Raw genomic sequence first — 24,624 nt, forward strand, 5'->3', positions numbered from 1 at the left:
TTCGACGCTAGACAGCGCTCTTTAAGTAATGAGATCGGACTCTCTCTAATCGTCCTTTCGGAACTTCTCGCGTATGTGCTTAGAAAGTGAAAGTGTAGGTAGCGGCCGGCCGGTAAGTTAAAATAGACCTGCTAAATAATTTTCAGATATGAAAAAATAGATTCCTCTCCTGAATTTGGCTATCAGTTTTTTCACACATACCACAGACCTTAATAACACAATGTCTCGTTAATATCCATTAGGCATCACTGCAGTAAGAAGTTGAACCACAGTGTTAGGAGTTTTACACGGCGAGAAATTTATAACTGGCGCCGTGGAACAGTCGGCACAATAATGTCAGTTTATGAAACGGTCGACCAGCAGCTTCTTATGTTATAGGACTACAGACTTGTCATACTAATGACAAGGTAATTAGTCAATCTATTGAGACAACCCGATTTGTGTGAACTTGTGGCCGTCACTTGAAGTGGTCTAAATCGACTGATAATTTTCTTTTCTTTAATTTGGTAAATGATTCGCTAAATATATCACACCCAAAATATGTCGCCAGACTTCTTAAAACATCATTAAACTGTCTGATTACAATTAGTCGGACACTCATCTGGCAGTGAAATCAGACACTCACCCAAAAAACCCACTTTGCTTCAAAACCTTCATTACATGACATGCAAGCAATTTACTTTTTATTTTTATTCTCCTCTTTATACTGTCAAACTTCACAGCTTAGATTATAATTTTCTCATATACTGTTCATTTAGACTATGATTTTAGTGTAGTAAATATTTTGATTTGTTGTTGCAGGCACAGTTTCTCAGCAAGAAAGCCATGAGACTACAGAAATCATTGTTCTGGGGACTCTCATACTCTTGCAGCCTAAGTGCAAGAACTGCATTATGTCTTTCCCAAGATGTGAGTCTGATTGGACGGCTGTCATCAAGGGTATCCCACAGTAATGCAACAACAAGACCAATGGCTTTATCTGATCAATATAATACATTACAAAGCAGTGATGTTTATGACAGAAAACCAGGGTGTAGTCAGTGTTACAGATTCAAACACCCTTTGTTGCTGAATTTAAACAATTCTTCCAAAGTTTGCAGCAACTTCTCATGGTCTTTACATAAAGACCGATTGACTCAATCAAGATTTCTAAGGAATAGTAAACCATGTCGTTATAACATCCATTCATCGCGAAACTCGGATCTGTTACACACAAAAAAATTGATGGACCCTTCTATACGCTGCCTGACTCTATCTCCTAAAGGTATTCTGGATGCTTCCCCAAAGAGAATTCAACCATATTTAAGGCTTATCAGATTTGATAAACCTATAGGTAAGATTGTATGCTAATTGTTACTAATATCCATTTAGTAGGATGGTATTTGAAAAGTATAATGGTATTCAAATGGTAAGTTTTGCAATTAGTTGATTTTCTGTTGACAAAGTATTTTTTTATTCAGAATATAACTTTTTCAGTTGAAATATCTAGGTATAACTGACACTAATTAAGTGATCACAAGCTGTACATTATAACACTAATTAAGTGATCACCAGCTGTACATTATAACACTAATTAAGCGATCACCAGCTGTACATTATAACACTAATTAAGTGATTACCAGCTGTACATTATAACACTAATTAAGTGATTACCAGCTGTACATTATAACACTAATGAAGTGATCACCAGCTGTACATTATAACACTAATTAAGTGATCACCAGCTGTACATTATAACACTAATTAGGTGATCAAAAGCTGTACATTATAACACTAATTAAGCGATCACCAGCTGTACATTATAACACTAATGAAGTGATCACCAGCTGTACATTATAACACTAATTAAGTGATCACCAGCTGTACATTATAACACTAATTAGGTGATCAAAAGCTGTACATTATAACACTAATTAAGCGATCACCAGCTGTACATTATAACACTAATTAAGTGATCACCAGCTGTACTTTATAACACTAATTAAGTGATCACCAGCTGTACATTATAACATTAATTAAGTGATCACCAGCTGTACTTTATAACACTAATTAAGTGATCACCAGCTGTACATTATAACACTAATTAAGTGATCACCAGCTGTATATTATAACACTAATTAAGTGATCACCAGCTGTACATTATAACACTAATAAAGTGATCACCAGCTGTACATTATAACACTAATTAAGTGATCACAAGCTGTACATTATAACACTAATTAAGTGATCACAAGCTGTATATTATAACACTAATTAAGTGATCACCAGCTGTACATTATAACACTAATAAAGTGATCACCAGCTGTACATTATAACACTAATTAAGTGATCACCAGCTGTACATTATAACACTAATAAAGTGATCACCAGCTGTACATTATAACACTAATTAAGTGATCACCAGCTGTACTTTATAACACTAATTAAGTGATCACCAGCTGTACTTTATAACACTAATTAAGTGATCACCAGCTGTACATTATAACACTAATTAAGTGATTACCAGCTGTACATTATAACACTAATTAAGTGATCACCAGCTGTACATTATAACACTAATTAAGTGATCACCAGCTGTACATTATAACACTAATTAAGTGATCACCAGCTGTACTTTATAATACTAATTAGGTGATCAAAAGCTGTACATTATAACACTAATTAAGTGATCACAAGCTGTACATTATAACTTTAATTAAGCGATCACCAGCTGTACATTATAACACTAATTAAGTGATCACCAGCTGTACTTTATAACACTAATTAAGTGATTACCAGCTGTACATTATAACACTAATTAAGTGATCACCAGCTGTACATTATAACACTAATTAAGTGATCACCAGCTGTACTTTATAACACTAATTAAGTGATTACCAGCTGTACATTATAACACTAATTAAGTGAGCACTAGCTGTTCAATTCTTTGAAAAACGAATTAGTTGATAAACAGAGGGCTTGCTGGTAGTGATATCTAGGGTTACATCTTCTGTGTGGGAACCAACAAACATAAAAAATAGAAGCATTTTAAGTATCATATCAGTTCTGTTTAAATACAATAAGCCTAGTATATAGCAACTATCGTCTCATAGTTGCAAACCATATGGAATCAACATGACTAATTTGTTTACTAAGTCAGAAAGTAATTACAAGTTAAAAAAGTCTATAAAATGTTATTATTGTAATTCAGCTACACTCAGTAATTGTTTTTATTATTTCAAAACCAATTTTAGGAATGGCCACCAATCCTCAGATTGTGGTTGTCAAGAAAAAATGAGCTACATGCACTTAGTCAACTACTTTGAAAGGCTTTGACACAGAATTTTTCTGTTGGTGTGTTATTTATAGGCATTGTACAGGGGCTGTTTTATGTTAAATAAAACATTATCAGTATAATTACCATGCACAGGTCACTCAAATTTGGTGTTTTTATACATGTATGAGTAGAAATGCTGACTGACCTGCAAGCATGGCAAAAAGATAAAATCATGAGTAGATAATCAGAACTCTAAACAACAGAAAAATAAAAGTGTTTCAATAAATCATTGATTTAAAAAACTCTCTCTTTTCATTGTTGACAATTTTTTTTTATAATAAATGGTTCTTTAATTGTCCAGGTACTTTATTGTTATACTGGCCCTGTACATGGAGCATTGCAATGGCTGCGACCCCAGGTCACATTCCTGATCTTTGGCTGTTGACATTATTTGGGACAGGTGCTTTCTTTATGAGAGGGGCTGGTTGTATCATAAATGACATGTGGGACAGAGACTTTGATAAGAAGGTAAAATTTAGTAACTGTAATCACTGGCCATGTGCTCTTGGTGCAGATAATTCTCTCTAGGTTTATAGTTGATTTATATAACAAAAAAAAGTTTTCAAAACTTTTAACTTTCAAAACTAAAATTGCATTAATAGTAATACAGGATTGAAGGTTAGAAATACTGAAATATTTGTAAATCTAAAGAGATTTCTCAGAAATGTTTTCACATATGTGGTAATGTATATTGGTATTTATACTACATACAAGTTCTGATATTCTGACCTTGTGATACCAGGTGGAAAGAACAAAATGTCGTCCCCTAACTAGTGGTGAGCTGAGCATGTTCCAGGGCCTGGTCTGTTTAGGAGGAATGCTATCTGTGTCTCTGGCAATACTTTGTCAACTAAATATGTTCAGGTTAGTCTGTGCTGTATTTTTATATAAACTGGGCAAAACTGATCATCTTTGTTCATCATTGTTTTGTTGACATTTTCACACAACTGCTACACTGATTTCAATAAAAATATGCAGAAATGTTCCATAGCCGAATATGACAAATCAAAATTATAAGTTGTGTGATTCTTACCACCAGGGGTTCAAAGAGCAAGGCTACATGAGAAAAAGATCATATGAGAGTGCCTGCCTTCTGGAATACTGTTTAGATATTAGACATGGTCAGTGGAAGGAACACTCTCACTCAAGTGTGACAAGTCCTTTCCATGTGCAAAAACAGGTATTGGGGACAAAATCAGAGGCACTTCCTTTCAGTGGTTAAGCTATTTGAAATATGAGCTGTCAGAACTTAAATAAAACAAAAATTGTGGTCAAAACTAAGAGACTGTCATTTAGATCTCTAGTTGGAAGATTTCAAGATTCTAACTTATTTTACCCATGTAACCTTGAAGATGGGTCAAGATTATTTATTTGGACACACTTGGTAGCACTCCATCTAGCATGCTACAAGCCAAATATCAGCACTTTAGGACTTGCGGTTATTGGGAAGAAGTCATTTAAATATTGAATGAATTTGACCATTGTGACCTTGAAAGTAAGTCAAGGTCATTTGTTTGAACAAACTTTGTAGCTCTTCATCCCAGCCTGGCCAAAGCTCAATATCATTGTACTGGTATTTGAGAAGAAATTGTTTGAAGATTTTAACCTATTTGATTTGACAGATTTTAGTTAAACTACACCATTATTACTGCATGGGTCTCTTGTATTTTGTGGAGGTAAAAAAACAGATTTGTATTTGGTGTCAGTTGATCTCTAGTTACATAATTTGTTTGTCAATCAAAACAAGCTTGGTTTTGTTAAATTCATGAAATGGAAATATTCTGAAGATTTTCTTTATGATTATGTTACATCTAATAATTACAGGTGCATTAATGCAATTTTCCTAGTGACGTTGTTATGAAATTGCACATTCTGAGGCTTGGTAGCTGCCTTGTAAGGGATCAGTGAAAACACAAATCTGTTTTGTATCTTTTTAAAAACATAGATTTTTACTTACTATCTTCAGATGATGGGTTATTCAAATTGCCCTACGTCTGTGGTCTGTCTGTCCATCATTCCCTGACAATTTCTTTTTGGAATTTGCCATAGAGAGACTGCTGAACTTGCCAAACTGGAACACCAGACATTAGATATCATTTTCTTTGTAAAAATTGATAAAGATCAGGCCCTTGAGCCTCATGTTGTTATTTCGTTTCCTTTCAGTATCATACTAGGGGCATCTTCAATGATTCCAGTGATTTTGTATCCACTAGCCAAGAGGTTCACCTACTGGCCTCAAGCAATGCTGGGTAAGGTTTGATTTCCTGTTTCCTTGTTACCTTTACTAACTTTGTAAACCTTTCTCTTCATCAGCCATTTATTGTACATAGAATTCCATGCATGACAACCAATGGCCAAGGTTGATGGCAAATGACATTCTTAATGTATATTATTATGTAACCCCAACCACCCAGAATACTCTCAACCCAGCCCTCTCCACAAACACACTCACACAACAAAGTTTGAAATACATGCTGGAATTAGCTTGTCTGTTCGTGCGTCCATCTGTCCGTCCGTTAATCGGTCCATAAAAAACATTTGTCACTTTTTTGTCAATTTTGTCTTACTTGTATTTGTTTAATTGAACTCTAAGCAATATTAGGGACCATGTTTAGATGTGCATGCAGGCTTTGTGTGATGGCCAAACACATCAGAAACTTCCAGAACTATTAATATGGAAACATAATGTGAGCTTATGGCATACTGTTTTGTCTGCCCATCTGTCTGTCAATATGTCAACTTTTCCTCAGTCACTACTGTAATCAACACCTAATCTGAAGCATCCTTTGGTGATGTGATTCATTGTTGGATAATGGAGGATCTATTCACTTAGGGCCTGAGGACAGGGATCACAAGGGGAAATAGAGCAATTTTTAGGTCACCTATATAGCATGTATAGCATGGGCTAGTGGGAATCAATTTTGTTTAAACATTTGGTCTTGGCCCCTTTAGGGCTGGGTGCATAACTCAATAGAAGAAAAATATTAATTTCTTTAGAATTCTTCTTCTTCTGTAGGAATGCCAGGATTCTATCCCAATTAGGTCTGTAGCATCCTTGAAGGAAGTGAAATCAGTTTTTTATAAGTGACTGGTCTTGGACCATTGAGGCATGAGGGGCTATGCCCAGTTGGGGAAATAGAGTAAATTCTTAAAAAAAAATCTTTCTTTTTTAAGAAGGTCAGGATTCTATCCTAATTTGGTTTGCAGCAACCTTGAGTGAAGAGGATTTTTTTTTTTATAAATGATGGTTCTCAATCCCCTTAAATGGGACACAATAGAGGAAATATGGCAGATGCTTTCATTTTGTTCTATTCTATAGGAATGATTGAATTTTACCCATGTCCATATTTGGTCAGAAGCATCCATGGGTAAATAAACTATATGATGCATATGACTAACCTAGATGCTGCTTTATTCTGTCCATCATGTCACACACAGGGTCCTGTTTTTTGCAGGTGTGACCTTGAATTGGGGTGTGTTGATTGCCTGGTCAGCCATCACTGGGGGTTTGGACTGGCCAGTACTACCCTTGTATACAGCGTGTGTGGTGTACACCATCATATATGATACCATTTATTCTCATCAGGTATTGCAGACGAAAACAAACCTTTGATCTCCTCCTTTGAATGTTTATGCACTAAAAGTTAATTCAGCTTATTTCAATGTTGTGAAGCATGTCTGTTGTCTTGTTGTTAGTGCATGCTATAAGGTATAGTGTATTTTGGGACCCTCATTGAAGATAGTCATTGTGTTTTGACCATTGTGTTGTTTGTAAACTTTCCATTCAAACCATTACTTCCTAGGGCAAAAGTAACTGATATTAGATATGCTTGTAGCAAGATGGGAGGAAAGGCTACCAAGTTTGTTCAAATGCATAACTTTGATCTACGTTTAAGTAGAGCTTAAATGTCAGTAGCAGATCTTGGTATTTGAATATTCATTCAGTGTATTTGAATGAATTTCAAATATTTGGATGGTAATGCTGACATTTATGTACTTATACTAAAATAGATACCTGTCTTATTTGTGTATACCAATGTATTTAATATCAATATGTTAAACGTTTCAAACTTGATTTCAATAAGACATACCTGGGATTTGGGAAATGTATAAAAACATGAGAAGAGCAAATAGTACAGCAAGATTTAAGGTACATTTCGTTTGTATAACAGAGGACTACTTTAGGGCCTACCTGTTTGTCTTTGTTTGTCATCTGTCTGTCTGTTTACCATCTGTCCATCATCTGTCAACTTTTCTAGTCATGTATGAGTGAGTCGATTTTAACTAAACTTCGTCTGAAGCTTCCTTGTGGGAAGTTGAACTGATTTTGTAAAAACAGTGGGTCTTGGCTCTCTGAAACCTGAGGGACAGGGCCCAAAATGGGAAATTTTGCATGTTCTTTTATTATGAATGGTGGGTCTTGACCTCCTGTTGGCCATAGGGGCAGGACCTAGGAGTAGTAATAGAGCAAATTCTGAAAAATTCAACTCCTCCAGTAGGACTGATTGGATTTTGCCTTGATTTGGTCTGAAGCATTCTTGGGTGAAGGGAAATCAATTTTGTATCTTTCTTTAAATTAATTGGATTTTACACATCTTTTGGGCTAAAACATTCGATGGTGAAGAGAATCAATTCTAACTGCTGAATCTGTCTCCCCTGTGGTCAGACGGGTGGGTCTCAATATGGGATAAAGAGCAAATTCTTTCAAATTCTTATTTCTTTGAAGGAATGCTAGGATTTGGAGTCTCCTCCAATTTGGTCTATAATATCCGTATTTGAAGGAAAATCAATTTTGTGTAAATGATGGGTGTGGAAGAGGTAGTCTTAATATTCCTCTTTAGGAATGAATGGATTTTGTTCAAAGTTAGCCAGAAGCAAGCTAGATTGCTAATTAAAGGGGTATCAATTTTGAATAAACAGTAGTTCATGACCCCATTAGGCAGGAAGTGTGGGGTACCATGCCGAATGAGATCAAATATTTCAAAATCCATGTTCCTCTGGAGGAATGCCTTTTCTGTCCCAATTTCGTCTGAAGTATCAAAGTTTGACCTGAAGCAAATTTTTTACATAAATGGTAAGTCTGACTTTGTTAGACCATGAGGCAGGGCCCAAAATAACAAAAATATTTTTAATACTTTATTTCTTAAAAATTCTTTGTTGAATGATTTAAAAGCTGAATTAGCTAAGTGGGATATACAGGCCACATGGGCCTCTTGTTTAAATGAATGACTTTGAACCTCTTTCAAAGTCATAGGTTTCAAATGATTTGTTTTTAACTGAAATGTTCAGAGTGCTGATATGGAGATTGTGGCATGTTGGGATGAATGATTACCAAATTAGTTCAAATGTATGACCTTGATCCACATTTCAGGTCACAGGGGTTATACATTTTTACTTATTTAAACAACTTCTTCTCTGTAAGCAAATGTCCCAGGGTACTGATATTGACTCTGTAACATGTTGGTATGAAGAACTAAGTTCAAATGATTATTTTAAGAACTTCTTTTGCTGAAGGAGCAATAGGTCTGGCTTCATGGCATTAGCTTTGTACCCTGCTGGATAAATAGGGTTTCAAATTTGAAGAAATTTAGTTAATGAATGGACAGTCTTCTGTATAATTCAGTTGCAGAAGAGTTAAACAATTTAGGAACATTCAGCTTTTTTTTCAGGTTAGTGTTTTTAAAACTTTAGTGTAAAATATATTCTGAACTATGTTAATTATTTAAAACTTTTTGTACTGCTGGTGTTATATATAGGTCTTATAGTGATCAGGTGACTGGTCCAAATGAAAACCACAAAATGGTGGATGCTGCTTGTTATGGCTTGAAATGAAAAATATTTTTACACGAAAACATAAATTTGCCTTAAAATTGATTTTCAGGGAAATGAAACCTTTGACTGTCGCCCTATTGGTACCAAATTCTCATTGGGCAGTTTGACATCATAGTACTAATGGGTTTGTTTTGGTTGCCAGGCTTGACCTTCAATTTTGGAGCCCTGTTAGGCTGGGCTGCTGTACAGGGCTCTGTTGACCTGTCCGTGGTGCTGCCTCTGTATTCGAGTTGTTTTGCTTGGACACTCTTCTATGACACCATTTATGCTCATCAAGTGAGTGCTACATGTCTCTCAGTATATACTGTGCATGCATCAATGTTTTGCTTCTGTTGTCGCCCTTAGTTGCAACTTTTTTACTTTATTATTATAATATTTACACATCCCGTGAAAATGGTGCAAATGAAATAATCAAACATATCTGCCACTTTTTCTCATCCTCTCGAATGGTAATTATTAATCACGGTGTTAAAACATACAATGAACAAACAAAAAAATTAATATGATTGCATAGCAGACAAGCAGGCCCAAATTGGTGAATATTTTCTCTGATTATTAAGCATGTGTCCAGCTTTTGTGCTACTGCCAGTTACCGGTATGTTGTTTTGCTACTATAAGAATTACATTCTTTATACCCATTTTTATTGGATGCATTTCAGTCTCCCTTTGTTTGTGATCCATCTTTTTTAGAAGCGATGAATTACTTAATAGATTTTCACCAAATTTGGTTTGAAGCATTCTATTTTACATATTCAAAATCCTTCTTATGCAGGAATTACAAGATTTTGTCTGGCTTTAAGCACCTTTGTTCAAGTGGGGGAAATTAAGGATTTTTTTCCTCATTTCTCAGGATGATTATATATTGCTTCTTTGCTCTTTGTCTGGGGATCACGGAAACTAAACTTGATCTTAAAATCTTTGTACTTCTGTTAGGCTGTTGGCATGAGTTTGACATTCAGGAGTGATTTGATTAATGGCCTTTTAAAATGTAATTACTACTGAACAAGAGTAAATTTGAACAAATTTTTATGCAACTTGGTATGCAGCCTTCTATGAACAATACCTAAAATTAATTATTTGATTTGATAATATTTACAGAGTTATGGCCCTTTACAGGTTTATTACCATAGACCTTATTAACACTTATTAACTTAAGTAAATATGGACAGGTTTAGATGAAACTTGGTATGCAGTGATACTTAAATAAGATCTCAAATGATTTGAACAATCGGACCAATTAGATTGTAATCAATAGATTTATGTCCCTTTAAATTGTAATTACCGTAGGAATTTATGAAGAATAACATGAGAAGATATGAACAGATTTTGATGAAACTTGGTATGCAGCCTTATATCACTAAGATCTCTGATGAGTTTGACAATAAGGTTTCATTCATTTGTATCAATAAGCTTTCAGATAAGTTCACTTAAGTAAATATGGACAGGTTTAGATGAAACTTGGTATGCAGTGATACTTAAATAAGATCTCAAATGATTTGAACAATCGGACCAATTAGATTGTAATCAATAGATTTATGTCCCTTTAAATTGTAATTACCGTAGGAATTTATGAAGAATAACATGAGAAGATATGAACAGATTTTGATGAAACTTGGTATGCAGCCTTATATCACTAAGATCTCTGATGAGTTTGACAATAAGGTTTCATTCATTTGTATCAATAAGCTTTCAGATAAGTTCACACACCATGCACACAAATATGTATTAGCAAGTTTTCCCCAGTTTTCCTGTCATGGACACGTTGTGTAGACATTGAGCACATATTGTACATCACATAACATTGTGTGATCCCACATTAGAGCCAATCAATGAATTAAACTGCAGCATACAAGCTGTTTTGTCCTTGACAATAAGAGCCTAATTATGAACAAAATGGCAGACAGGTGACCATCTTTGATTTGATACTGCAAGATTATTATTGTTATTTCTTAAGAGGAAATTCTCAAATTTCATATCTTTAAGAACAAATAAATGGAAAGAAGTGAAAATAAGGAAAAATCCTACTTTTACAGAACAAATGAGGATCACAGAATGGTAGGTGCCCAATCCCTTGGGGTTTGTTTATCATTGTAGTCATCCCTTGATGTTGATCTAAATATGATTTCCAAATCAGATATTAAATTATGAATGTTTGTCTTTTTAGGATAAATATGATGACATGCTGATTGGCATTAAGTCTACAGCTTTGAAGTTTGGTGACCAGAGTAAATACTGGTTGTCAGGATTCGCTACCACAATGGTGGGTGGACTGGTGACTACAGGGGTCATGTGTGATCAAACTTGGCCATACTTCACAGCAGTGGCCTGTACTTGTGGTCATCTCTTCCACCAGGTTTGTTAAATATAGCAATCAACTACACTAAACCATTTATTTATTGATAATATTTACTGACTATTCATAGTTATAATTTTATTTGTACTAATGCATGGTTTTTGTACAGATTTTGTCTAAAGCATACTATGAAGGAAAGAAGAAAAATCAATTTGTATAAATGGTTGATCTTAGCCCCTGAATTTGGGAAGGGCAGAACTCAACAGGGATCTACTGTAGAAATGGCAGTGTTTTGTTCAAATTGCTAAGGACAGGGCCCAGAGGAAAAACTTGCAATTTTTTAGAATCCTTTTCCATTAATTTGGATAAAGCCAAATTTCAAATGGTCTCTGACCTGACCTTAATTTCACAGGTCAGGTCCATTGGTCAGAAGTACAGTTTCTGCCTTTTGTTCACATAAACAGTGGCCAAACAGGGCAAAGCTGACTGGTTTGGCCAAATGGCCCCTTCAGTTCAGGCAGTTGAGAACCAAACAGGCACTATATAAACTGGCTGACTGAATGTGCAAATGAACAAACAAATGCATGAATTGTGAATCAGAGATTGAATGAAGATCAATAGGAATGGTCAATGTTATCATACTAAAGACAGTAAATGGGAAGGGGGAAGGGGAAGGTAGGAGGGGTTGGGCATTAAGGTTAACCATATTATGTACAATTACTTCATTTGGCCACAGAAGGGGGGTACAAAATTTCATTGCAGGTTTTTCATTAGAAGTTGAAAATGTTAAAGTTAACAATATATGACACAGGACAAAAGACAGTCACAGTAGATCACCACGAGACTCAGGTGACCAAAACACTTTACACATAGCATTAATAAATATCATACAATGTGGGACATCAAAATCCCTCTTATTAAAAATAAAAATTTCATAATCACTGTAGATTTTCTCATATTATTTTTCCTTATTAAGGTTTGGTCAGTTGACCTGGAAAACGCAGATGATTGTGCGACGAAATTTCGCTCCAACTCAAAACTTGGATTCCTGATGTTCATAGGGGTTACAATAGGAACGCTGATGAAAGCAACAGAAGGGGAAGATGAGAAAGAAAAGAAGAATTGAAGATGGCATTATTTCTCAGGAGCAAACATATTTGATTGATTTAAGACATTACAAGGAAACAAACAAACAAAAAAAAGGAGGTCCATGGTTTTAATAGTAAAAAATAATCAGATTATAAAGATCTTTACATAATGGCAGTAGTAGGAATGTAAAGACTGAAACAGTTCAAATTCAGAATATTTTAGCAGTGAAGACATGTAAGAGGCCCAATGGGCCTGAAATGTTCACCTTTTCTACAGCTTACAAAGAAAACTGTGTCAGTTCATGAAGCTAATTTTCTGCAAACTTGAAATCTCTTTCCAAAAGCATGCTTCTACACAAATACCATGACCAACAACCTATTGCTTCTTGAAAGAAGAAATTTTAGGCTTTTGATGCACTTGATCCATGTGATCAAGATCAAATCATTTGATAAACAAAGTAGGCTTCATTAAGCCTTTGGGTATTTTCACATTTTCCCCTGTGGACTTTGAAAGGTCAATGTGAGAAGTTGTTCAAAGATTTTAAGAGAGACAGAGAGAGAGAGAGGGAGAGGGAGAGAGAGAGGCAGGGGAGGGGGAGAGAGAGGCAGGGGAGGGAGGGAGAGAGAGGCAGGGGGGAGAGAGAGGCGGGGAAGGAAGAGAGAGAGAGAGGGGGGTGGGGGGAGGGAGAGTAGGAGTGAGCATATGTATTCAATGTATGCAAAACATAAGAATGTTTTCATCATTCAAGTTGTATCCATTTCTTCCTTTCCTTAGTAATTGCATTAAAATACTGTTCTCCTTTATCTATAAAAAAGGCATTGTATCTCTGAACTTTATACTATTTAATAAAAGGAAACAAATTTATAACTTTTGAACTCGAAGGCAATGATAAATTACAACAAGTGCAGGAATATCAGTATCTGTATTACTGTATGTCTATCAGTCTAAACATGTGTGCTTCTTCAGGACAATTTGTGGTGTGAATCTTACTCCTAAATTACTAACAAGAGATCCCAGTGGGATCTTGACGCCCATCATTTGAGGATCTGTTTTCAGTTCTTGAAGATTTGTTTATTTTTTTTGTTGCAGGTGTTGTAAATGTTCATGAACTGGTCTTCATTAAATGTACTCAATGATGGCACAAGATATTTTTATAGGGATATAGTGATAAAATGAACACCCTTTATTAAGTTGTATACTTCAAAATGGATGATGATGATGATGATGATGATGATGATGATGATGATGATGATGATGATGATGATGATGATGATGATGATGATGAAATGATGCACATGTACAAGAGCAAAAGTATAATAAAAGTTAAAGTTTTTTAAAACTATTTTTTTTTTGTTTTTTAAATTTCAAATTTTATACTTTATTTTATTACATTAATGTTTTTGTAACACCAACACTTGAATATTAGGAATTATTGACATTTTAAAAAAATCAATTCTTCTGTTACTTCTCATGTGTCAACCCATATGCCATTAACTCAATTCATTGCATGGTTTAGTATAAATACCCTAAACAGTGTATTTATCAATGTTTACTTAATTTAGAAAATCTGATACTTGAGAATGACTGATCATGTAGGCAAGAAATAGCCATAAAACAATTACTCGCTGTTCAAATCCAAGATGGAGAGCTATAGGCCATTTTGTTTTTCAGATCATTTAAAATATGGGACAATGCTTAACTAGGTACCAAGAGGAAGCTAAATATGAAATTTGATAGGGATCCTGTCACAGCAATAACAAACTACTGTATTACTGTCGACATCCAAGATGGCTGCCTGTGGGCCACCTTGATTTCAAATCAGTCAAAAAAATGTACAATGCAAAACTAGGGACCAAGGGAAACCAAAACCTATGAAATATCAGAAGGATCCATCCAGTACTTCCTCGGAAATAGCAGTAACAAGATCTTACTCTCAAAATCCAAGATGGCTGCCTGTCAGTCATCTTGATTTCGGATCAGTCCAAAAAAGGTAAAATGCACAATTAGGGACCACGGGGAACCTGCATATGAAATTTGAGAAAGATCCATCCAGTACTTTCCCAGAAATAGCGGTAACAAGAATTGTTAACGGACTGACAGACAACGGACGCAGGGCGATTTGAATACCCCACCATCTGATGATGGTGGGCTAAAAATATGGTATTTTTTTAAATTGTTACTCGTGACATTATAAAAGTCCTATGATCTTATCCTATTCTAATCATAGACTTTCCTACAGCATTTGAATTGAGAGAATTGGAATTCATGATTTGTACTCTGACACATTTTGAGTTTTTAGAAAGTTAATCATCGGAAGGAAATGGGTATTACATATTTACAAGCCAACGAGTCCATAAAAGATAGTGTATCACACTGAACAACATGATTATTATCATGTCAGAATCTCACACATTCTTATCATATATTGACATTGGAATATTGTTTTTTGATCAGATTGACTAAATATATGAAATTTTAGTAATGGAAAATAAACATGACATAGCCAGATGAACCACCAGAAACAGTCCATTGCTGGTCAGGTGGCACAGTAGAAAAAACCCTTATCCTTCCACCTTGGTGGTCTGGTGATCAATGCCCGGAATGGATGTGGAAAGGTATGGGGTCACCTGCCTGACCACATGGGTTTTCCCCGGGTACCCCGGTTTCCTTCCACAGTAGTAAAACCTCTTGTGTGCTTCCACCAGGGCCACTTAGAGGGATTAATATAAGCTTAAAGATTGCTTTGTAAATGTTGTAAAATTAATAAAGTTTATATTTTAGAAAACCCAATCCATGTGGATCACACAGGTGTAAGTCATCAAAGGGCGAGCACACCTCTAGTTAGGAGTCTGAAAGTAATCACTGATTAAAGGAAGGCAGTTGAGTATGATGAGTATGTATTAAGATATTAAGTGTCTTTGTTATAAAATATCAGTATTGAAATGAAAACAAATAATATTAAAATTACATTGAAAAAAAGAGTAAGTTATGTCTCCATCAATAAATTGTAATTTATGTTTGATGTTAAATTGTAGCTTTGCTTGTGCAACCAAAACAGTGGCAGTGTGAATGAAGTGTGTTGTGAATAAGAGCTCTCCTTCATGAGGACATATTTTGTACTGTGATATACATTGTAGATTTCTTTGTAAATAAAATATTTGAAAAAAAAAAAAAAATTTTCACATATGAACTCTGTAACCTTGAAAGTGGATGAAGGTCATTTATTTGAATAAACCTGGTGACCTGTCATTCTAGTATGCAACAAGATGACCTAAACTACATAACTTGAATGTGACATTAACATTTGACAGCTCAGCATTTGGTGACATTTGATGTTTTGTTGCCCCACCTGTTTGGCACACATTGTTTTGTTAACTACATTAGTCAAGAGGGTGGACAACAGTGCCAGCTTCAGACTTCTGAGGGAAATGAGGAATGTACTGCCTGATCCTAAGGTGAAGACTGATTTCATTGCTAATGTGGTGGTCTTCTATGCTCACATAGTGTTTCAGAGAAATTCAACTTTTCCATCTGTTGATGAGGATGTGGTTTGTGTCAAAGTGACAGCTAAGGATTTGGATATTCACCATGTTTAACTACAACTTTTGTCTTTCACCTGACCAGTTAGCACAGAGCGCTGGACTGGAGTCTTTCACCTGACCTGTTAGCCTTAACCTGACCTGTTAGCCTATCATCAGATGATCAAATGATAAACATACACAACCATTGATACCTTTTTTGGTGATCCCAATTTTATTGACATTGGTATAAAAACTTATACCTATATGAATATATACAAATATATCATAATCATTTTAATTATCACAGTTCTTTAGTTTCATGTGTACATATATAATTGCTTTAAGCAATTCTCTAATTCAACAAATCTATGAAAATTTCACATCACTGCCATTGAAAGCCGTGAAGAAGAAATCACTTGAAGGTTCCAACAAATTTGACCCTTGTGACTCTTGATGAGCTTCATTCAAGGAAACTTCTAATCAAATAACATGTTACTAGGCCTTATGGTATTCAAAAGACCTCATTTCATGGTTTTAACAAATTTCATCACTGTGACCTTGAATATGAGTCAAGGATATTTCTAACATATATATTGTCATGCTTTATCCCAGGCAAAATACCATAATTCTCAACCATTTCGTTTCAACAATTTTTTTTACAATCTTTCTCAGGCTTTATCCAAGGAGCCTTCCTCTAGATCTTCTGATTATTGATAAAAATCACCTGTAATCTTATATATGGGTCTAGTAATTTGTTGAAAAACACTTTGACAGGTCTCATCCCAGGAATCTTTTGATAATCAAAAAGAAGTTGTTGGAAGGTCACAAGTTTGACCCTTGTGACCTTTACAGGTCAAGGTAATCTTTTTTTCAGAAATTATGAAAGTGTGCTTATTATCATTTCACTTTTAAACCCACTTCACAAACATGAAGATACTTGAAAAATGAAACAAGTGGCCCAATGGGCCTGAATAAGTCACCTGTCCTGAAGTTAACACAGAAGACCTTGTTGGTAAGTTAAGTCAATGTCTTAAAAATACTAATTCCCAAATACCAAAACCCAACTTAAAAGAAAATAAGTTAACTCCCACTTTTGACCCCTGTGACCTTAAAAGAGGGTCAAGGTCAAACATTTGAACAATTTTACTAGACCTTTGTCTCAGCATCCCACTGGACAATATCATTACTCTCGATTTTTTGGTCAATGAAAAAAGTCATTCAAATGAAAACCTTTCCAACTAATGGTGAGATATCAAGAGGCCCATGGGTCTTAATGGCCTTGTAGTCCTCCATTTCAGTATGCTACAGAACTAATATTAGTACCCTAGGCCTAAGTTGACTGAGAAGACTTTCAAATGGAGTGGTGAATGGCATGGTATAATGGATGATGGATAATGGAGTTAGATTATCTAAAAAACTTGTTTCGATAAAGAATATACAATTATCCTCTTGAGCTCCACAGGAGGTTAAACAGAAAATATTCTTCCTATTCAGTCATACACAGAACAGCACTCTATAACAGTTAATTGTGTTCTGTCATTGCTACGTAGCAATCTGAAGTCCTTTCTGTAACAGTTCTAACATTATTGGGTAGATTGGTGTGAACTCCTTTCCGTGTCGAGACTTTACATGTTGGACATATCCCTCTAAGCTTCCCCTGTAAACAGATAGTAAATGCAATCAATGGAAAATATTAAGAACTTTGTACAAGTTTGTCAAGACTTAATAGGATCTGATAAAACCTATTGGCATTTAATAAGACATTTTTTGTAAAACAGAAATTGAAACTAATTGGATTTTATGTAAGAAAATAAAACATTCATGTAAATGGTTTAAAATATTTTTTCTGCAGGTTGGTAATGTTAACAGAATAGAAAATCTACCAACACAACCAGTAGAAAATTTTAGTGTTTAGTTTTAATGACTACACTGTCTCTTTTATAGGGTAAATTAGTAGTGTGAAGTACATTATACTGACCTATGGAGGGTAAAAGATGGTAATAAATTGACCAACTTTTTCAACTGTACTATAATCCTCTGTATATTAAGGACGAAACAATTAATCAATTTTAATAACTGCCCCACCCACACCTGGGGCTCAAAACCCACTGATGACAAAATTGATTCCCCTTCACCAACTGATGCTTCAGACCAAAGTTGAAATAATCCAGGAATTTCTATGAAAACAGGATATAAAAGAATTTGCTTTATTTTCCCTAATGGACAACCACCCTTCCAGTGCAAGGGGGCTAAAACCCATCATCTATACAAAATTGATTTCCTTTCACTCATGAATGCTTCAGACCAAATTGGGACAGAACCTTGGTATTCCTAGAAGAAGAATGATCATATTGAATTTGCTTCATTTCCCATTTTTGGCCCCATCCCTCAGGCCCTAGGGGAGTCAGACGAACTGTTTATAGAAAAGAAATTTACTCTCATTTCCTCCAATTTTGGTCAAAATCTGCTTAAATGTTTGAAAAGTTTAGGGGACGGAAGACATGCTGTGGTATGTCATAAGGAGGGAGAAGGTAAACTAAAAATTCAGAACCAGAAATACAAACTTGATGAGTGTCAGTCGGTCTTTCTCAGAGGGATGACTATCTAGCCACTGTGAGTAACGACTGATGGACCAATCCACCACCTGAAAATAAAAAAAAACAACATTAGTTGACCTTATGAAAATTTATTGATCTAATTTCTGCTACATGTTCATGGATGAAATCTATCATTTTTCTACCACAATATCATGCATTATTCCACCCTCAGAACATTATGTAAACATGCCAGATATATGATATGTGTACCACTAGTGGAATATGACCAGTGTGTCTTTTGTTTGGTTGAGAAGTTACATTTTGACCTGAAGGACACCATACGTTTTCATGGAAACTAAAACTCACAATAAGATGTTCATGACTGAATTTGTAATGATTTGTTTCTTTATCTCGATGTCTATCATTTTATAGCTTTGAAGACAAACAAACGAATAAAGGAATGTTCCACATATTTCTGAAATTGTCAGTTCATCATATTAATTAGTGGCAACAGGTCATATCACTATGCCCCAACTGATGTTGTAAGCAAAACAGCTGTTAATAAAGAGCAGGTAATTTCATTCTGGAAATATCTATTTTATTCTCGTACAAACAGGTCACAAAAAATCTCTCATTGGTCATTTTCCAAAAGTTACGAGATACACTCATTTTAACTTAATTCAGTGAAAGATATATTTTATACAACAACCACTTTTTACAACCAATTGTTGTATAAACTCCAACTTCACCTCGATATTTCAACTTTTACTTAAAACATTTCATTTACAGTTATATTACTACATTTTTCCAGGGGGAAATGTAAGACCATAGGGTCTTAAAATTCACAATTTTGGTAAAGCACTTAAAGATCATTCCACCCATAAAGAGCATTTGATTTCATAATATCTAGGTGTTGAGAAGAATATTTTTACGTAACCTCAGAGAAAGTCTCAGGATGACCTATTATGATTGCAATAAGCATTGGAGGCCAAGTGAACTAAAAAAAAAAAATCGAAAAAACATTCATCATCTGATGCTGTGCCCTACGTGCAACATGGCATAAGCTCATCTGTCCTTCTGACCAGGTGAACTAAAAATAGTCATAAGTATGATGACCAAAAAAAAAAAATACCAGGATTTACCAGAAAGCCATCCAGTAAATAAGCCACCCATATATTTCAATGTATATTATCATCTTTCTTAATGCTTTGCTGCAGAACTGCACAAAAGGTCACAAGTTGCTAAGTGCACAAAAATCACTACACTGATAAATTGACTTTTAAAGAGACATAGTGATAACTTGTGTTCTTATACACTAAAAACAAAATAATTACAGTCCAGTTTCATTGGTACTGTGATTATTTCATACATACTTCAAGCAAACACTTGATATGGTTATTTAAACATAAACATTGTTATGTAATTGACTATCATGAGAGGAATTATACACAATGGATTTGATTTTTAGTATAGCCATAGCCTTATGATCAAAATCAAAGAAAACATTTAACTGTCTCTAACTATGGCCTTTGCATTTATTAGGTCCCTATTTTTGCTTTTTGTTGATTATCCATTTAACCACACTGGGCAGCTTGGTAGATTCCCGTATGTTTGCATAAACAGAATCTCCTTATCACTTACAACATGTGGAGACCGCAGTTCTGGGGGAGCCCCTTTAGCAAACAGAAAGTGTAGACATGTGCTGTACGGAATGATGTCACCCAGAGTTGGACTCCGAGATATGTGTTCAGGTGTCTGAAAGAGGAGAGGTCTGGAACAAACCAAACATTTTATAAATGAGCTATTACAGGTTAATGAAAAAATGACGGTTGCTTCTAATCTGGTGTGAGAAATTGACAACAACATCAACAAGATAATTTGGTGATCTTATAGTCCCCCATTGACACAACGTCTCACCCAGAACATCCAATACACCAAGTTGGAAAATCCAGTGACAAGTAGTGTAGGAGAAAGAGCCAGAGTTTTATTAAATGTTGATCAAAGGTCAAAAGATAGGTCAGATTCATTTACTTTTGATACGCAACATGATGTCTCACTAAGGTTAATCATAACCCAAGTTATTACTTCCCATGATTAGTAGTGTCGAAAATTGACTACAGACAAGTTTTTCTTTTGGTGTAGCTCAAAGGTGAAAATGTAGCTTCTAGTGACCTCCTTTTAATATGTGATACACGATCTCGCCAATGTGAACCCATATTCCAAGTATTTGGCTCGCATGGTTAGCAGTGTAGAAGAAATGTTCTGGACAAGATAGTGAAAGGACAAATGGACATAACACAAAACCATATATAGTCCCTCCTTTACTTCAGTAGATGACAGCAGCTTAATGATAATTATTTCAGACTAAATATCAATTCAAATAAGTTAATATCTGACTGAGCAATAAAGTCATTTCAAACATTGTTACTGTCCATTAAGCCTGCTACCTCAATACATTTTTTCCTCGCCATTTTATGTTCAGGATCAATGTCATTTCCCTAAAATAATCCAAAGAATCAAAAAGTTCTACATCACATGAAGGAGGTTATTGGTCCAGGTTACAGGGTAAAAGGTCACATTTGACAACCTTTGTACATTCAACTTATAATTATACTTATTGATGGGAGCAGGACAATTATATCATAAAAGGAAAATTCTTTATCACCTAAAGGCCCTCAAAAGTCTGTAGTCTTTGCCAATATCGGAAACCCTTTTACAGAATGGAGAGATTGCCAATTCCATCTGAGCAAAATCTGCAGCCAGTCGCATCTTTCCGCCTTCCCCTAGGGGACGCACCAAACAGGCATGTCTTACAAATAGCATTACACATCGACTTGCTATTGGTTTGATGCTGTAAAATATACAAATGGTTTTAATGTCTCAACATTCCTATGATCAACAACTGGAATATGTCAGTATGAATATTCATTTTGATGAGAAAATAATTACTACTCAAGGCAGTATGACAAATTAAAAGATATTACTTCTTTATAGTTTGATACAAATTTAGCTTTTCATATAATGTAAATGATTTCATAGAAAATTATCTTCTGAATATTTGATATTTTGTACATGAAATGGGTTACACTAGTTTTAAATTGTCTTTGCACCGATGTCAAAATCTTTTAAAAAGATTTCCTGCCAAATTATGAAAAAATCATTATCAATAGATACAATTTTTATAACATATTATGTATAAATGTAAAACCAAGTCGTTTATGGATTTCAGACCCAATTTAATGTCCAACACCCAGAAGTTAAAGCTGCTTCTTTAGACATGAAATAAAGCAAGCATATTTTCCTTCTCTCAACCTGAACCAGGTTTTACCAATCTAACAAGCAACACAATGGGCCTGAAGTCTTTGTCTGTTAAGTAAATTTCCTTCCTTCAACAAACCAGGAAGTGCTCCATCCTAACATAATTCATGTCCAAATTCAATATTCTCTGATTTTTTTGTTATTGAGAAGAAGCTATTTAAAGATTTAACACATTTGACCCCTGTGTCATTAAATGTGGTTCAAGGTTATTCATTTAAACAGATTTGGTTTCCCTTCCTCCCAGCATGCAACAAGCCCATTATCAATATTCTTGGGCTCTTGGATATAATACATTTCATCCCTGTGGTAACATTGAAAGCTGATAAAGTTCAATCATTTGAACAAATTAATATCTTTTTATAATGCTAAAGGCCAGATATCAGTCCTCTAGACTTCTAGGTACTTATTGAGTGTGAAGTTGTTAAAACATTTTAACACAAAGTAGATCAAGGTCATTCATTTTTAGGAGCTTGTTAGCCATTCATCAGAGCATGCCACTGACACAATAATGGCACCCAGGGTTAGTGGGTTATTATAATTCAGAAGTTGTTTTCTGATTGAACAAATCTGAACTTGAAAGAGGGTCAGGGTCATTCATTTAAACAAACTTGATAGCCCTTCATCCCAGCATGCTAAAGGTCCAATATTGTTGTACTAGGCCTTTCAGTTATTGAGAAGTCATTTAGATATTAAACTTAATTTTTGAGGACAGACAGACAGACAGACAAACAGCTGGCAGTTTGAACTGGTCAAACAAATTTGGAATCATACAAACATAAAAAGATTTTTGAGTTGAAAAGAACAGTATTTGAAAACTACCATTAAATATTAATGTACCTTTCCATGATGAAGTCCTGACAATCAAATGGAGATAAGTAATCTGTCTGACATCTGGTTACAAAGTCCTGTAACTCCCGCATGTATAGAGAACAATGAGCTTCCTTCTGATGGTCCACATCCATCATCCTATAAAGTCATTCCAGAATTAAAAATTATCCCATGGATATTTCTTAGGAACGCTTTCATATGGTGTTTCATAACTAAAAGGCAAATTGATAGATGTAAATTCAATTATGATTTCATTTAAAATTACTGGCTTTGTAAAGGGTGATAACAAGTGAAAAAGTAATATTTATGAAGTTGTACATTCAACAAATAGATCCCAAAGGGTCTTTGGCACCCACCATTGTTTGTTCTGCTTTTGACATTTAAAAGATTTTTTTCTAATTTTATTCTGTTCCTTTTTGCTTTTTTTTTATTAAGTTTGAAAATTCCTCTTGAGAAAATAATCTTTAAATGTGGTCTCGTGTCAGCCAACTTGTTGTTTCTGATCAGTTCCAAAAGCAATAGGTCAAGGTCATTTTGATTCAAACACACTTTATTGTACAATCAATCAGATTTAGGCATAAGCTATCACAACTTAGTAACACCTTCTTTGTAAGGTCAAGGTCATTTATATGAAGAAATTTACAATTCTCTGGGTCCTCTGGAACATTAAAAAAGACTCTTACATTTCTCCTGTGACTAAAAGATAAGACAAGGTTATTCATGAGGAAAGTATACTGAACTCCAACCTAAGTACCTCCAAACCTAAATATCAGTTCCCAATCACTTATATTTTTTCCTTGAAGAAGATAAAAGTTGACTGGCAGACGTCTGGATGGACAAACAGATGACAAATCCTTTCCCATACCAGAGGCTCACTGGCACATCATACCAAGTAAGGTAGAAAGTGGATCTAGTTAGATTATGTCCGGATATATTGGTGTATGCTTACCCTGAAAAGTCCTCCTGGTGTATAGTCAGTATGATGGCTTCAACAGCATCGGAGATAGAGGACAAAAGAGGGTTTACTGCAGCACTCATCAGGCCCACAGTCACCTAGGATACAAGTATTTATTTAGGAGTATCTCCGGTTTTGTAACTGTTGGCTAACAAACCAATCTCTTGTTTTGATCGTATTTCATTTACTTTATGCTATACTGATATAACCTTTTACAGAAACCAATATCAACTCTTAAATGTAAGCCAAAGCAAAAATTTGTTTACTGGTAAATGTCAAAAAAAATGTATAAATTGTCAACATTATATACAACTCATACATTATTTATTCAGCTTATTGTAGATTCAGCCACAGCTTTTTTTCATTTGGTTACCAAATTTAATAATACATGACAAACCTAACTTCTGATAATAAGGTTCACCATACTGTTCTTAAATGAATGGTATATCAGTGAAATATATTCACTGCAGCATAACTCAAGATAAAGGTCATAATGAAAGAACTACCAGTGGCAGATTACACTCCCAGTGACAGATTACACTCCCAGTGGTAGATTACAATCCCAGTGGTAGATTACATTGCCATTGGTACTTTACACTACCAGGGAAAGATTTCAATCCCAGTGGTAGATTACACTCCCAGAGGTAGATTACACTACTATGGACAGATTACACTCCCAGTGGTAGATTACACTACCAAAGGAACATTACACTTCCAGTGGTAGATTACACTGCCATTGGTACATTACACTACCAGGGACAGATAACACTCCAAGTGGTAGATTACACTCCCAAAGGTAGATTACACTGCCATTGTTAGTTTACACTACTAAGGACAGATTACACTCCCAGAGGTAGATTACACTCCCCGTGGTAGATTACAATGCCATTGGTAGTTTACATTGCCAGGGTTGAGATTACACTCCCAGTGGTAGT

General features: G+C 35.0%; 2 protein-coding genes across 5 annotated transcripts in view; one reads left to right on the plus strand and one right to left on the minus strand.

Moving 5' to 3' along the window:
* Positions 1 to 71: 71 nt before the first annotated feature.
* LOC132549634 (4-hydroxybenzoate polyprenyltransferase, mitochondrial-like) lies at positions 72 to 13,098 on the plus strand. Of its 2 annotated transcripts, none has more exons than XM_060213584.1 (8): positions 72 to 112; positions 802 to 1,333; positions 3,618 to 3,784; positions 4,059 to 4,180; positions 5,480 to 5,565; positions 6,772 to 6,902; positions 11,313 to 11,501; positions 12,418 to 13,098. In XM_060213584.1, exons 1-8 carry the CDS (start codon positions 74 to 76, stop codon positions 12,565 to 12,567), a joined length of 1,416 nt encoding a protein of 471 aa, XP_060069567.1. In that variant the 5' UTR covers positions 72 to 73; the 3' UTR covers positions 12,568 to 13,098. The 2 variants fall into 2 exon arrangements, with proteins under 2 accessions (XP_060069567.1, XP_060069566.1); XM_060213583.1 differs by lacking the exon at positions 6,772 to 6,902 and adding an exon at positions 9,291 to 9,424.
* Positions 13,099 to 17,454: 4,356 nt separating this feature from the next.
* Positions 17,455 to 24,624, minus strand: part of LOC132549630 (conserved oligomeric Golgi complex subunit 5-like) — a 35,793-nt gene continuing 28,623 nt past the window's right edge. For 2 of the 3 annotated variants that reach the window (XM_060213578.1, XM_060213577.1), the window contains 6 exons: positions 23,684 to 23,787; positions 22,744 to 22,872; positions 21,254 to 21,439; positions 20,230 to 20,359; positions 18,603 to 18,695; positions 17,455 to 17,708 (listed from right to left, as the gene is read on the minus strand). In XM_060213578.1, coding sequence (XP_060069561.1) covers positions 17,574 to 17,708; positions 18,603 to 18,695; positions 20,230 to 20,359; positions 21,254 to 21,439; positions 22,744 to 22,872; positions 23,684 to 23,787 — 777 coding nt within the window. In that variant the 3' untranslated portion in view covers positions 17,455 to 17,573. The remainder of the gene's footprint in view (positions 17,709 to 18,602; positions 18,696 to 20,229; positions 20,360 to 21,253; positions 21,440 to 22,743; positions 22,873 to 23,683; positions 23,788 to 24,624) is intronic. The other variant, XM_060213579.1, reaches the window with a different exon arrangement.

Source organism: Ylistrum balloti, unplaced genomic scaffold (genome assembly GCF_031769215.1).
Source record: "Ylistrum balloti isolate Yb309-2 unplaced genomic scaffold, AGI_CSIRO_Ybal_v1 Utg370070, whole genome shotgun sequence".
In the NCBI taxonomy this organism is placed as follows: Eukaryota; Metazoa; Mollusca; class Bivalvia; order Pectinida; family Pectinidae; genus Ylistrum; species Ylistrum balloti.